At 40.6% G+C, this 12,654-nt stretch overlaps 1 protein-coding gene across 1 annotated transcript in view; it reads right to left on the bottom strand.

The window, feature by feature from the left end:
- The window catches only part of STAT1 (signal transducer and activator of transcription 1), a 34,897-nt gene that overhangs the window by 2,197 nt on the left and 20,046 nt on the right, over positions 1-12,654 (bottom strand). The window contains exons 17-22 of the mRNA XM_063318062.1: positions 11,815-11,950; positions 9,975-10,024; positions 8,663-8,757; positions 7,409-7,548; positions 3,513-3,698; positions 1,872-1,944 (exon numbers count right to left, since the gene is read on the bottom strand). Of these exons, the coding sequence (XP_063174132.1) occupies positions 1,872-1,944; positions 3,513-3,698; positions 7,409-7,548; positions 8,663-8,757; positions 9,975-10,024; positions 11,815-11,950 (680 nt within the window). The remainder of the gene's footprint in view (positions 1-1,871; positions 1,945-3,512; positions 3,699-7,408; positions 7,549-8,662; positions 8,758-9,974; positions 10,025-11,814; positions 11,951-12,654) is intronic.

Below are 12,654 nucleotides of genomic sequence, written 5' to 3'. Positions count from 1 at the left end.
TTAGTCCTGGCACAAATTGTCTCAAAGTCACAATTTCTAGGCTTAGCCTGCTGATAACCATCAATATTGCTTACAAGCAATTCTTAATTCAAGAACAGAGCCTTCTTGCCACACTGAAACAATCTGCTTGCTTTGAGGCAGGAGCCTAGTCAGCTTGCATCAGCCCAAGTACATACTGAAATCTGCTACTAAGCTTTTATTAAAGGAGCGGGGCAGGCACACATGCAGGGACATTTCACGCTTGAGGCAACACTCACATCTTGCGTTTTAGGCTTTCACATAAAAATTCAGCAAGGAAGCAGCAAGGACAAGTACCTCTATTCCAGAGGACTCACTATCACCTTGGCCAATTCAGATTTTAAAAAAAAAAGGGTGGGGAGGAAGATGTTAATGCTGTGTGTGTGAATATTCTATCCCCAAACCCTGCATGGACAAAATGGGCAGGTGAAGACAGCTGTGTTCTACGGTTGCTACATCTGGTACAGAACTTCCTCCATTTGGAACCCTACCTCCCAATTCCTGCTTGCTTAAAGGCCCTGCAATGCTGAACCCGCCCATGACCCGTGGGATTGCACCACGCAGGATGAGCTGCAAAATAAATGTATTAATATATGATTCTATACAATATACAGGCACTCATTTAGGTTTTCTTCCTTCACTGTCATACAGGAAAAAATACCTTCTTTTAAAACACTGCCTACTGTAGATTATACATGGAACCCCCCAAATTGGAAAATTAACCTTTTCCCTCTAAATCAGTTAAAACCATATGCTAATTTGATAGATTAAATCTCTTTTTGGTTTCCTGGCAGATTTAGAGGGGGTGGAATTTAAGGAACATTCTGAATTAAAATCTCTCTGCCCACCTATGACCAGCAAGATCATCCAAGGAAACTGTAAGGAGCTACATCTCTCCGCCCACTCCCCAAATCCACAGATGAAGAATATGTTGTTGAGAGAAATGACTTGCTGTGTAATAGTTGGAATTATTTTCCGGCCAATTGCCTTAAGGACCTTTGTGATGGAAAAGCAACTTAAACAATGTTATTATGATCGCTACACAAAAACTGGACACCATACAAATGCACTGTAGACTTTTTTTTGCACAAACAGAAGCCCTGTCAATGAGCCTACAATCTAATTTAACAAGAAAAGGGAAGGGTTTTAAAAAATATTTGCAGGAAGGGGAGAGTTGTATTGGGGTGATATAATCAGGAACATTGCCAAAAGAATCAAGGGACGATGTAGCACAGGAAGAAAAGTAAGGCCAGCAGTAGAATGGAGGGAAGCAGGAGAGAGATCTGATAGATATGGGAGAAGCCTGGAGTAGGCAGGGAAGTGTTGAAAGCAGGGAAGAACTCTGCCTGAAAGCAACCAGCCAGCCTTTTCAGCTTGAGTGCTCTGCTCAACCACCTTCCTCCCCATTAAGGACCCTGACCTGGGACATCTACGTCCCACCCCAATTCCCTTCCTTCATCCTCTCCCCAACCCACCTCTTCTCCAGCCAGCAGCTTATAATACTGCCACCAACTTTATCAGCCCTCCCCTCCCTGATAAACTGAGGGAGTCCGCTGGTCCTTTCCAATAAAAACACCTATTAAAAACCAAAGAGGCACATTATACCATTATCCAAAATCCACAACTTTATTTTGACATGTTATGCAAGAACAAAGTGTGGGCAAGCGGAGGTAGAGTCCTGCAGACTTGATTACCAGTGCTTTCTCAGAGGCCATGCCGAAGGAGCATGGCCAAGCACCTGAGCAATCATGGGAAGAAGGCTTCTATTCTGTCACAGCATGACATTGGGCTGTGCTAAAAGTGACACCCCAGTACTTTCAAAGTGTATTCAGTGCTCTTCTTGGCAAACTCACACTTCGGATACAGAAATTAGCTCAGTTTTGATGTATCCTTTGCCTCTGCCATCCACATCCATGGGTTCCGAAGCTAGAAATAAGCACATAAAAAGTTTATTTGTGAGTCTGGAGAACAGGAAACATTCAGACCAGACTAAACTAACATCTTGACCAGCAATTCTCAACCAAGGGCCATATGGTCCTTTGGGGGCCCTAGGATATTTCAAGGGGACACTGGTGAAAAACATGTGCCAGGTGGTATGGCACATGCCAAGGGTGCCACAGAAAAGCAAGGTGTATTATACCGCAAATAGTGTCTTGCTGATGCCAGATGATGCACTACTTACTATCCCACGTCCGCATCAGAGACATGAAACCATGTGTCACTGCCAGCCTAGTCACCTGGCAGATGGTGGAAGACCTCAGCAAACTGTTGACTGGCAAGGGGCCGCGCTGAGTTCCAAAACTCCAAGAAACTCCATTGCAGCAACTCACGGTAACATAACTGGCTGTTGATCTGTCTTTTGATTCTTCCTAAGCAACATTCTCAAAAGCCTGGATGATTTAAGCAGGCCGCTGGTCACGCAATGCTCTTTCTGAAGATCAGTTTCCCTGTGAACTTCGCTCTAAGAAGCCTGCCCCTACTTATTGTTAACGCTTGTTATTGCACACAGCAGTCCATGGGTTATCAAAGGGTAACTGCCTTAGTCATTTTGTTGCTTTGTGGGACACGGTTGTGGCATTTTTCAGTAGTAAACCAATCAAAAAAGATAACCTCCACTAAATGCGACATATTTTACCTGTCCAATATTTTCAAAAAGCTTAATTTGTTAAACAAGAAACTTCAGGGAAGACACTGTGACCTTTCATCATGCAAAGAGATTAGTAAGGGATTTCCTGGAAAATTGAAACTGTACACAAACAATCAGGAATTTGCCCAGTTTTCTTATTTGGCAGGAATTAGTCTTGAGTTGAAAGGTGATATATTCATGTGTGTGAATCCTTTGAAGCAGCTGTATAATGATACAGAAGTTTGTTCCCATGACCTGCTGGATATGGATATTCCAGCTTGGATAGGAAACCCATTTGCGGAGAATGCTGCTGATGTTGATGTTACGTTGTAAGAATCGCTAATCGAACTACAGGGCAATATAGAATCCCAAGCAAATTTTAAACGAGACATTGTTTTTGGTCAACAGTGCAAGCCAAATGTGTAAAGTGGCAATCTTTTTTACCGGTAATGGCACCTGGACAAGGGGGCCACAGGCAAAAAAAAGATCGAGAAACACTGGTCTAGAGGCCTCTGCCAACTTCTATTTTATATCAACATCTTTCAAATTATTCTTGATGTAGGTATGAGCCAACACCACTTTTAAAAAGCAAAACCAACAGCAGCTGTGTGCAAGAGAGCCCCTGGGCCGTGGAATGATTTTCAAATGAATGGCAGTGGCATGTTTCAGATGGCTCCATCTTACCCCTTGCCCACTCCCAACCCTAGATTTCACAGGACTATTGTCTGATGTGGGGTAGGGCAGGGGGAGCTGACATTCCTAACGTAGTCTCTGAGAGTACGCAAAAATTAAACCCCACACGCATGCACATCTGGACGTGAGTCTATTAGCCTTGTGAAAAGCAGGTTGTAGAGAGAAAACTACTCACGCTCTTTGTGTCTGGAGTAGTATTTTCCGAATGCATTGTCTTTGGGAATGTGTGGATACAGGAACTGCAGTGGGTTCTCTGGAATATTCTCTGCCGCCATCACTTTGTAATTGCGAATGATATCCGGAAGGCTGACTGCAGTGAGTTCCTTTCTCGTATAGGGCTCCACAGAGTGAAAGGATGGATCTGGGGTGGGGCCAGGTGGGATGGGGAAAGAAAGAGGAGAGCGTAGATGTTAAAATATACAACGATTATATACATATAATTGTTGTGATATACATATATTATATTGTTATATACATATAATATAATATATATGTATGTACATATAATTGTTGTACATAAAATATACTATTATATACAACAAATATACAATTATATACACACACAATTATATATATAAATTACATACAACTATTATGTACATTCAAATATACAATTGTTGTATGTTTTCAAAATACAAGAATTGTTCCTTTCCTTAGGGAAGCCCTTTCCTTAGGGTTCTCAACTTTTTTTATTTTTCAGTTATATTTTATTTGGGGCAGCCTTTAAGAGACACTTGACATAGAGAAATTCAACAAGGAAAACTTTTCCCAGAATTGGAGAAATGACATTTCTTTCTCTACTTTATTTTTATAGTATAGAAGTTGCTGGAAAGTCTGTAGATGGAGGCTGGGAAAATGACAGGATTACCATTGTTCCCTTTAACTCCCGATTTAAATGTTATAGTCTCTTTAGAATTTCTTGTAATCTGTCACAGTTTGAATCCTCTCCAGCACCTTTTCTGAAATTCTGTCAGAGGGCCCTTCATCTGTAGCAGACCACTGCCGTCTCATGGTCGGTCCAGAACACTGTACTTTCTTAGATTTTTCTTTTTTAATTAATTTGCCATCTGTTGTATTACTGTGACCTGAGCAGCATGTATTTATATTCTTCCATGCTGAATGTTTGCAAGTGAATATTTAAAGAGTTTTATTTTAAAAAAATAAGGTTTATTTCATTTATGTCCTGAGAGATTGGTCAACTTCCTGAGGGAAGTGGGTAGAACAAGCGCACTTGTCTACTTGAAGCCCAATCTACTTGAAGCACACTGCTTGAAGCCCAAACCCCAATGCTATACAACCAGGGAATTGCACTCTAGAAATTGTTTCAACTAATGCATTTTGACTTTTTAATGGCCAGAAAGACACCACAGGGATAAGAGTCCAATCTTATAACTGGGGTTATAAATAAGCACCAGATAAGGTGCATCCAGAAGTAAGACACAGCAGGAGGAACAACAAAGTTGGTACCCCAATACAGGAGGTGGGGCCACAGTGTGAAGACCCCGACAGCTTCTGACAGAGCAGCTCTGAGACCTCCAGCCTTTCACCCTATGTCCCTTGGCAATAATTTTGGATTTATGCAGTTTACATGCACAAGCTTATGTAAGGACTGCATTTGGGATTGTTAAGAGATTTCCCTCCTACACAATATTCTATTTAGGGAGGTCTCCAGGTCTAGTAGAGATTTCCCTCCTACACAATATTCTATTTAGGGAGGTCTCCAGGTCTAGTAGACCTTTCATTCTAATGACATGATTAATTAAGTAGCTCAGTGGATTTTAATCTGCCGCTTTTCCTTGGTAGTTTTATGTCTGTTCCTCCTTCAATAAATATTGTGAAGTACTCCTTGCTACTTTTTATTACTGAATCTACTATGTTCTGTAAGGGGCATCTGGAACTCAAATTGTCGTTGTGGCACAAGTAAAACAGTTCATTGGCCTGAAAGCTGCAATACCGAAGTCTTTTTATACAGTATGTTGAAAAGACACAACTGAGCCAAAACAGAAAGAAAACAAAGAGTACAGAATGCCATTAAATGTGTATGTTTTATTTTTAAAAAAACCTTTATGATGAAACCAAGCTACTTTTACACATTTCACTTTGGCTACTTATCTGGCAGTACTTTTCCACAACCGGAAGGCCAATATTTGGTTTGGTTGTTGTCAAATGTTAGGAACATATTTTGTACTAGAACAGGTAATGCTTCAGTTAAAACCTAAGTTCTGATGACCCACTTCACTCCTTACTGTCAACAATCGCCATACTTATCTGAAAGTCAACCCTAAAATCTAATCCCATCTCCAAACAAAAATTAGGCAAGAAAAAACAACCATCCATGTCTGTCTCCTCTTTCAGCCGATCTGACAACTCTTGCATTTTAAGGGTGTCTGGGGGAAGCTAGTCTCCTTTCAGTTCAAACTCATCAGTTTTCTATTTTTTTTTCCAAAATCAGGTTTAGGCTTGTTTGTACAATTGAACATTAATGTAAGGTCACTGGTTTTGTTAATGAATAAAAAAGGAACACCTATTTATAGCAAATATACATACCACTTTGAGATCCAGAATGAACAGCAGGATATAAATCTAACCAGCCAACCAATCAACCAAGATATAAGTCTTGGAATCTGAGAAAAGCATCTTCGTACTTCTTCCAGATTCCACATCTCCATCTTCCCTTAGCCCCGAATCTCTGAATCGGTTTTGAATTTTGTTTTTAGGTATACATAGAAAAACATTACTTAAGTTGGCGATAGGTACTCACTGCCTACCAAATACTACTAGACCAAAATTCCCATCGTCCCTGATCACCGGCTGCACCAGATGGGGCAGTCAAAAAATGGTAGTCCAACAACTGAAGGACCACGGGTTTCTTACTTCTAAACTGGGGAAAATAGTGGGCATAGAGTGGTGGTAGTGGGAATGGAATGGCTGGTAGTATTTATTTTTTGTAATTGCATACTGAATCTGTCTAGTGACACGTACGTGTCTTCTCACTACTGAAGGAATTTGATCGCGCCTCACCCCTTACCAGCACTCTCTTTGCAAGTAACCTAATTCTAAACTAGGGTCGGGTAGGAGGGTGGAGTGGAGGGCAGGGAACCATCTTGGTTAAAGAGGACTGACTTACAGTGCCTACACTGTTAACTGAATGCATGGGGTATTAGTGGGTAAGGGATGGGGCCTGGTAACATCCTCTGGAACAGCAGGAGGTCACTCCTGTTGGTGGCTGAAGCTGCAGTGGGAAGGATAACCATGCCGAATAGGCAAGACTGTTGTGTACGTGAGCAAAACTTGAGATTTTCAGGGCTTTTTTCTCCCTGAGGGCAGGGGAAAAGAGTGCTGTTATAAAACTATGTTTAGATTTTTACTCTTGTTTTCATGTGTTTCCCACCTTCAAAGGGCAGGAAATCAAATTTTGGAAATGTAGTCAAAGGCAACTAGGGAGCGCTAAGCAGGAAGGCAGGCAGGCAGGCAAGGAGGGGGAGGTTGGACATATATGTTGATTTAGGAATGCAGATTGTCCACCCTGGACTTATTTTGGGAAATGATGGCTCTGCATTTAAATCAAGGCATAATCCTAATCAAAAAGAGCACATGAAGCAAAGTCAGGAAATCTGGGAGGGAACAGAAAAGGAGTTCTAGGGAATAGGGAAGAAAAGGGAGTGTCAGAAATGAATGGCTCACAGGGCTGGAATGTACACCAGGAGAGAAACAGAAACTGAGATGAAATACACCAAATCTAGTTATCTCTAATTCTATAGCAAGAAAAATGATATTCATCAACCTTAAGCAGATAAAGGGAATGCTATCGCATCACTCCCCTAGGCTGTTGAACATGGGTTGTTTTTTTTAAAGAGGGCAACTGGGTTTTTGTTCTGAAGAGTTGTGGAAATCAATAGTGACTTCACTTACTGGGAGAAACCAGGGCTGAGCCTGTCTTTAAAGTAAGCTTAAACTATGGATTTTTCCAAGTCAGAAACAGATTTCCTTTCTAAAGCACAAGAGCCCCCAAGCAGAAAGGGATTTGCAGGTTCCTCCCACCACAAAGCCTTTTCTCCAGGTTCTGCTTACCATTCGCTGGCCCTTCCACCCAGGTGAAAGTGATCGCTCCATCTCGACTACTTTCACTGAACCTCAAAAGGAATGTACCACTCTCCTTATCCTTAAGCAGGATGCGCTCTTGCTCTTTGCTGACAAAACCCATGATGTACCTGCAACATTGGGAAGAAGGACATTCATATAAAGGGAGGGGCCCTGCTGTTCCGGGCAGAACTAGAATCTTCTGCTGAGAGGAGGAAGCGGGAGCATCATTATCTGAGGACTGTTACCTGAATGACCCCCGTGGCAGAGCTCCCAGTCCTGGGACCCGAGAAAAGACCCGCCCCCTCACCCTGAGGCCATGAGGAAGTCCCCGCCCTCATGCTTACCAAAAGAACTTGGCTCTAAAGGGAAAACAGAAGAATTCCAGCAAGGGAACGAACACTCCTACTTTCATCTTAACTAACGTTGCTATTGAGAATTCTGTACAATTTATGCTTGGGAAAATAATTTGCTTTTGGTTCAGGCAGCTGCCTACATCCTGACAATAGATTTTACGCTGCACCGTTAAAAAAGCATTTGGCAGCATTTGCGGGCTTAGCAACAGAGAGATTGCTGTTTACTTCATTAGAAAACTGTCTTTTAGATGTTGCAGAGATCTACAAGCAGCATTCAAAAAACAGCGGAAAAACACTATAATGGTTCTTTCATGGTAATGTCAGCTTTATAATCCATTCCAGAATAGTCTGAAACTCCTGTATTGTTTCTCTATTTCTTCTTAAGCCTTTTTACATGCAGCAGGTGTAGGGAACGATACTCTTTCTTAGGCACTATCAAAGCATAACACACTGAAGGTCCACAGATTCCAGGTGGAATCAAACTCATATGGAAGAACCTGATAGGTTGCCAGGAGCAGTTTCTATTAAGAAAAAGGAAGCAGGAGGAACATTCCCTTTCCTTGAGACAGCACTCCACGCACTCTCCAAATCTGCTATGAAGCCTCAAGTCTGAAGGAGAAATTTTCAGAGCCAATGGGGGGAAGGTGCGGGGAAAGAGAAAGAAATCTCATCGTGCATGCAGAAAAACAGACTTCCATTCACACAGTGCTGGATTCTTCCTTTTGGTGTTCTAAAATTAATAGGAAACAAGCAGGCCACTTTGGCCAAATTGTTTGTTTTACAGACTGTAAATATTGCTGGACTTCCATCTGCTATGAAATCCAACTTGAATCACTCCAGACTTGTTTAAAATGGCTTATTATTTGGGCCCCAGGCAAAAGATGCTTACCCGTCATTCCAGAGGAAGAGCAAGTGTTTCTTAATCAGTTCAAGGATCCCTTCAACCCACAGCCAGAAGGGAAAGTTTTTATCATTTATGTTCTCCTGAAATCAAAAGAGACAAAAGGCTGGGGTGGTAAAAGTTGCCCATTTATCTAGCATCAATTATCTCAAGGGTGTTAGTTTTTAATTCCACTTCTTGTCACCGGCTCAGTGTTTTCACATTTGTTTTCTGTACTTATTTTCCTAAATATTTAACACAGGGATGCCCTAAATTATTAGAATGGGTAAATTACAGCTTCAGGGCCTCTATGATCCCACAGATCCTTTCCTTCCATCTTTTGAACCCTGCCCCTAGAAGGAATCATAGAGTTTCATCAAATTAATTGCTGAAATTAACAGTTATTTCCTGCTTCTCTGTGGAGTAACATCTTACCTTAGGTGTATTAACATCCTACCTCAGGCTTATAGTTAAAAAAGCAAAGACCCCCAAATCCTAAGGGGGAGGCAGAATGGAAAACCACAGTCTGTACATGTAGAACACAGCCCTGTTCACTTTGCATCCTCACCCTGCCCATCATGGCCTTGGTACTGTAATGGAGATGCACTCAGTGTTAACTGACTGCATCTTCAATGGCCAAAAGCTTTCCTACTCTTTGTTTACACAGCTTGCAGAAGACCTCCTATGCAAGCTTCCTTTCTCCTGGAAAAAGACCCCAAACAGTAGAGACTTTACTAACATGCCATGGGCAGTTTCTACTTGCCATATTGGAGGGCAGGTGGGACACCAACTCCCCTTTCATGTAGTCTTCCATGACAAGCAGCCAGCTAGTATGGAAGACTGTTCAGTAGTCCAATGGCTGGGCTGGGAAGCCAGTGCTCCTCCAGATAGTATTAGATCCCAAACTCCTATCAGCTCAAGTTGGCATGGATGCCGGTAAGCACTGTTAGTTGCTATAGGACGTCTTCCCAATTCTAGCTCTATTCTTTGTGCCATCCATTAGTTTGTTCCAAAGCCACAGTGTCCTGTTCTTGCCGTAACACTAAGCCATAATGGGTGGGTCTATACATCACATGAAGCCTAAAGGAGACTACACCGTAGAGGCCACAACACTGTACATATATTACTATATGGAGCAGCCTGTGATCTTTATAACTGCTCCAAACTATTCAGGAGCAATATTTTTTTTCCGGGCATGATTCAGCCAGAACTAAGAGGAATTCAGGTCCATTATTTTGTAATAAAAGAAATCTAATGAACATAACTCTTAGTTAGGTTATATTGATCTCCAAAAAATTAGCTGAAGCACATCAATTCCTACCTTGCAGAATCTTGCCCATGAAATAAGGCCATCTGGAGTACATCCATTTGCTAAAAGAAACAAGACATTTCCATCAGGTTACTGACTTTTATGCATTTAGACTGTACCTGTGTAGAATGCAATCCTTTGATTAAATCCTTTGATGCAAAAATTGTATTTTGAATTTCAAGCATCACTGTCTGGAAAAGGTCTGAGGAACATGCAGCTTCAGGACAGCTTTCCTCAACGTGTTCCCATCCATATGTGCTAGGCTACAGAATTCCCCAAAGGTATCAAAATTTTGTGCAAGCACTACTGCAATTCAACACAGGATTGTGTAACTGTATTGCTCATTACTATGAAGGATGTACAGAATTGAATTTCAAATTTGTTTCATAATACAGCCTTTAAGATAATGTATGTCATATAGTTATTAACTGCAAATAAATTAAATAGAATTGTTTGAACTATTTTCAAACTATTTTGGAATGCTTTTATTTATTCATGTATTAATTTGCAAACTAGTTAAACTAGTATCTCAAGATATCTCAATGTTTCCAAAACTGTGTGTCAAACGTTTGTACTTTGAAGGTATCCAAAGTATATGTTTTCTGTAGAACTGTTTAGCAAATATGACTTTTTTCAAACATTCTGATCCAACGCATTCCTATATACAAACGTCCATGTACAAACAAACACCAACTCTCATAGATTTTATTCAACACGTTTCTTCACCTCTGACTTCTATTGTCACTGAAAATGTAATAAATCTGATAGGAAATTATCATATTTGCAAATATGGTAGGAAATTATATTTGTATTTTGAGAGGAAATGAAGTATCCAAAGAGATTAAATCCAGTCTTGAAGTCCAGGATGCTAAATCCCTTGGCGTTTCATATTACATATTTGCAGCCATGTTCTATTTATTAATTACTTCAACTTTTTTTTTTTTTAAACATATGAGTTGATGTGGAAGCAGCTTGTTGATTTCTAGTGAACTGATACATTCTGTGGTACCTTTCATTCACCGACCAATTTTTTTAGTGATTACACCTATGCTATAACAGGGGTTGCTCAGGTCTCCCATTTTAGTAATAAAGGGGAACTTGACTGTATAGTAACATTAATTCTTTGGTGTCAACTCTGCAGATGTTGCTTGCATTAAGTTGGAGTCTTCTGAATGGACATCCCTCCATCTACTACACTCACTTAAACATTGTAACAAGAAACACCTCCTGTAAAATTTCAGTGCTATTGACCATTATTCCCCACTGATTAACAGGGCAGGAGAAGACTCTGTGCTGTTTGGAACTTTTACTTCAGCATTTCCTCTGCTTGTGTGCTTTGTTTTTGTTATTATCATGGGAGAAGGCCTACATGTTCCCTGCCCAAAAAAATTAAGGTCACATAAAAAACTGAAAACACCATGCCTCTATGCTACACAGCCAGGAGGTTCTACTCCTGAAACTATTTTCATCTTTTGCATGTTGACCTTTTAATCACCCAAAAGTCTGCGAAGGACGCGAGAGCCTTCTCTCTCTCTCTCTCTCTCTCACACACACACACACATTATGAAGTGGACACAAGATGAGGTGCCGCCTGGAAGACAGGTGGTTGCCAGCAGGAGCCATCAAGCAGCTACTCCAAAACCAGAGGGAGTGTGAAGATTCAGAGGGCTTCTGGAAGTGATGGTTTGAGTCCTCCAGCTTTTCACCCTACAAGTTTAACCATCCTCCAGCACTGAAAAAAAGGGAAAAGGGAAAGGAAAGGAAAGGAAAGGAAAGGAAAGGAAAGGAAAGGAAAGGAAAGGAAAGGAAAAAAAGCATGCTATGGTAAGAAAGCATTTGTAATGCCACTTACGAAGCAACTTCTCCCCAATCATGTTCAGCTGATCTGTGCTGAGTCCCCTTTTTGTGACAGAAGAAAACTGCCAGCTCAGCACGTCAGAAAGCTGTGACCATCTTGCACAAGGTGGATTAAGAAAGAAGGACAAATTCTAAAGAGGTAAAAAATGGAAGCAGATTAGAATGTGTATAGCAAATATCCCCCACCATTCTTTCAAGGAGCTCAGGTGGCATCTCTCCACTTTCCTGCACTTTACAACAATTCTGGGAGGTGGGCCAAATTGACATCCTTGATCAGAGAAAAGACACTATCTAACCTTATTGCTGACTGGAAACCCCTTCTAGGCTTTTTGCGTGAAACAGAAAAAAATGAACTTATGATTTGTGGTTTTGATGATTAGAAAAAACTAGATTATAGAAAAAATGAAAGTCATGTTGTAACCATAGAGTAAGAGGTAAATTTATACTTATAACTGAGATAAAGAAAATCGGAAGCTATTTATTATTTTTTCTTTTTTCTACACTTGTCTTCGTCTTATTTTCTTTTCTTCTTTCTTTTTATTATTCTAAATATTAGTCTCCATTCCTTTTTCTTTATTAAAATCTTAATAAAGTTATATGAAAAAAAATTCCTTGTACTCAATTGCAAAATCAGAAAACTCTGCTCATGCAGTCTCTGTTCTCTTATTAAACAGCGCCAAATCATTTGAAGCAATCTTATATACAACTGCTTTGTTGCAAATTCCCCTGTGTTCAAAAAGACTAATTTTTTTGTAAAAGCATTTAGGGCTGAGGCTTTAAAGGCAGCCAGTCTGAACACAGTGATTCTTAGCAATTTCAATCTTAGAAAAGGTGC

Source organism: Candoia aspera, chromosome 1, assembly GCF_035149785.1.
Source record: "Candoia aspera isolate rCanAsp1 chromosome 1, rCanAsp1.hap2, whole genome shotgun sequence".
Classification (NCBI taxonomy): domain Eukaryota; kingdom Metazoa; phylum Chordata; class Lepidosauria; order Squamata; family Boidae; genus Candoia; species Candoia aspera.
The sequence above is the reverse complement of the archived record's forward strand: the minus strand, read 5'-3'. Positions and strand labels throughout refer to the sequence as shown.